The sequence below is a fragment of the Acanthisitta chloris genome, unplaced genomic scaffold (genome assembly GCF_000695815.1).
Source record: "Acanthisitta chloris isolate BGI_N310 unplaced genomic scaffold, ASM69581v1 scaffold22149, whole genome shotgun sequence".
Classification (NCBI taxonomy): Eukaryota; Metazoa; Chordata; class Aves; order Passeriformes; family Acanthisittidae; genus Acanthisitta; species Acanthisitta chloris.
In genome coordinates this window covers 43,642-45,943 of record NW_008690149.1, presented here as the reverse complement: position 1 = coordinate 45,943, position 2,302 = coordinate 43,642, and the positions used below count along the sequence as shown (strand labels likewise).

Here is a 2,302-nt window from a genome sequence, read left to right as displayed (position 1 = left end):
CACCTGCAGGTAGGTCCTGTCTGGGTGCTTACTTTGCACCTCTGCTCTGCGAGAAGACCCAATTCCCCCTCAGCTCCCCCAAAGGGCACTTAGAACATCCAAGGAGGAAGCACAAGTTGTATTCCCTGTACTCAGACAAGGCCTTACCACTGTGAGTTGTCCATTTCTGTCCCTGAAGACCTGTGGCTCCTGCCCCACGGCAAACACCACGGTCCCCTCCTTCCCCGAGCCGATGCGGAAGCGCAGGCTGCAAGCACAGAGACAGCCAGCAGTGCTTTCCTCTCTCCTCTCCAAGAGGCTTTGCTCTAAACCCCCTTTATTCCTCTTCCCTTGGCCAATCTCCTTAGATTAGAAGCTCTGAGCCCTCCAGCTTAGCTACATTTCCTAACCAATTGCATTATCCCAACCCAGCCAAAAGGGTTTGATGAATGGAACTCTCCTGCCTGGCTCAGCCTTTGCAATGTTCCTGCTGCAATTAAGCATTAGAAGCTAAGCAGATCTGACCTGGAGAAAAAGCACTGAACACACCGAATCTAATTACAGCTGAAAGGCAAAGGCCAGAGAGAAAAGCTAGAGCAGAAGTGCAGGTTGCACATGCCAACTCCAATCGTGGGAGACACACTGCAGCCACCTGCCCTGAGCTCAGCCACTGGCAGGATCCTGCTCCCTGCACTCACATTTTGGCCCTCCCCAAGCCTTTTGGGAGAGCAACACTTAGCCTGAGGTGACCCCCAGCTTTCCAGCTGGCTTTGCTCAGAGCTGGGGCTAATGAGGTCCCTTGTGAGACCACTAAAGCCACAACCTTCACCCCCTACCCCACAGGTCACAGCAGCAGGAACCTGGAAAAAGGTGGTTTTAAAGGACAGTCACCTAGGAACAGGTTTGGGGGTTAGGCACTTGGGGCATGGGCAGCCCTTAGAGCTGAGCAGCACATACAGCAAGGTGCAACCACCATGGGAGCAAAGCTTATTAGCCTGGGAAAAACCTGGGGAAAGGTTGGGATAATTGTTAATGGATTTTTCTCTCAGTGCATCCCATTTTGCCTCTCCATGGAAGCCACAAAAAATAAGGGTGCTGCTGCACCAGCCCTGGCCAGCTTCAGGCACTGCCTGCTGGGGTGGTGGCAATAGTCTTAACCTAAAAGGTTTTGAAGCAGAATATTCCATGCCCTAGAGCCTGCACATCCTCCTTCCTTCCTTACCTTCCCTTCACAATCTTAACCAGGCTTTCCTTGTTGGACAACATGCAGAGCTTTGTCACTGTCTCGAAGACGTGTTCACACTGCAGGATCACATCTCCCTGGAATAAAAAACAAGATGGATAAGGTCACCTGGAGAAAAGGAGGCTCAGGGGGAAGATTCTCTCTCTCTACACTGCCAGGAGAGGAGGTGCAGCCAAGTGGGGTCAGGCTCTAAGGGACAGGACAAGAGGAAACAGCCTCAGACTGTGCCAGGGGAGGTTCAGGTTGGACATCAGGAGGAATTTCTCCATGGAAAGGGCTGTCAGACATTGGAATGTGCTGCCCAGGGAGGAGGTGGAGTCACCATCCCTGGAGGAGTTCAAAGAATGACTGGACATGGCACTAAATTTAGTTGACAAGGTGGTGATGGGCCACAGGTTGGACTCTATGGTCTTGGAGCTCTTTTCCAACCTGAATGATTCTGTGACTCTAAGTGAAAACTTTCATGGTGAGACAGCAAGAATCAAAGTCTGGCTGACTACACAGTTAATCAACATCAGTAACTGTGTAATTCCAGGATTTTACAGGGAGATATCAGAAGCACTGGCCACAACACCTCACTACCAAGCACAGCTCACAGGAGCTAGACCAGTTTTCTACCTTCTGTTTGTTGTCATCTGGAACATGAATGACTATGATCCCATCACTCAGGTTACTGGTGGAGATGCCTTCAAAAGAAAGCCAAGAATTAGAGGAAAACCTGTCAAAACCAATTCCACACCACCCTCAGCACCTTCCCCCAGGGACAGTGACCTCAGCCCCACGTGGTTAGGGAGGAAGTTACCTCTGTCTCCCTCTGAAAGGATCTCCCTGTGCTTAGAGCAAAACACAGCAAAGTTCCTACTTTGATTAATTAATCTAAGCTTTCCAAATCACTTTGTCAACCGCTTGTCCATAATACATTTTCAACAGTGATGATTTCAGCCACCATCAGCTGTTTATTCTGGACCTTTCCACCTTTCCTACCTTGGATTTGGTGATGGAAGAGGAAGAAAATAGTTCTGCCAATGGCAGGATTGAAAAATACCTCCAAACCAGGGTAGGAAAGGTTTTGCTTGTCTC

At 49.8% G+C, this 2,302-nt stretch overlaps 1 protein-coding gene across 1 annotated transcript in view; it reads right to left on the bottom strand.

The window, feature by feature from the left end:
• Positions 1-2,302, bottom strand: part of MYO1H (myosin IH) — a 19,098-nt gene that overhangs the window by 492 nt on the left and 16,304 nt on the right. Inside the window, exons 28-30 of the mRNA XM_009081716.1 lie at positions 1,841-1,908; positions 1,202-1,299; positions 148-247 (exon numbers count right to left, since the gene is read on the bottom strand). Coding sequence (XP_009079964.1) covers positions 148-247; positions 1,202-1,299; positions 1,841-1,908 — 266 coding nt within the window. The remainder of the gene's footprint in view (positions 1-147; positions 248-1,201; positions 1,300-1,840; positions 1,909-2,302) is intronic.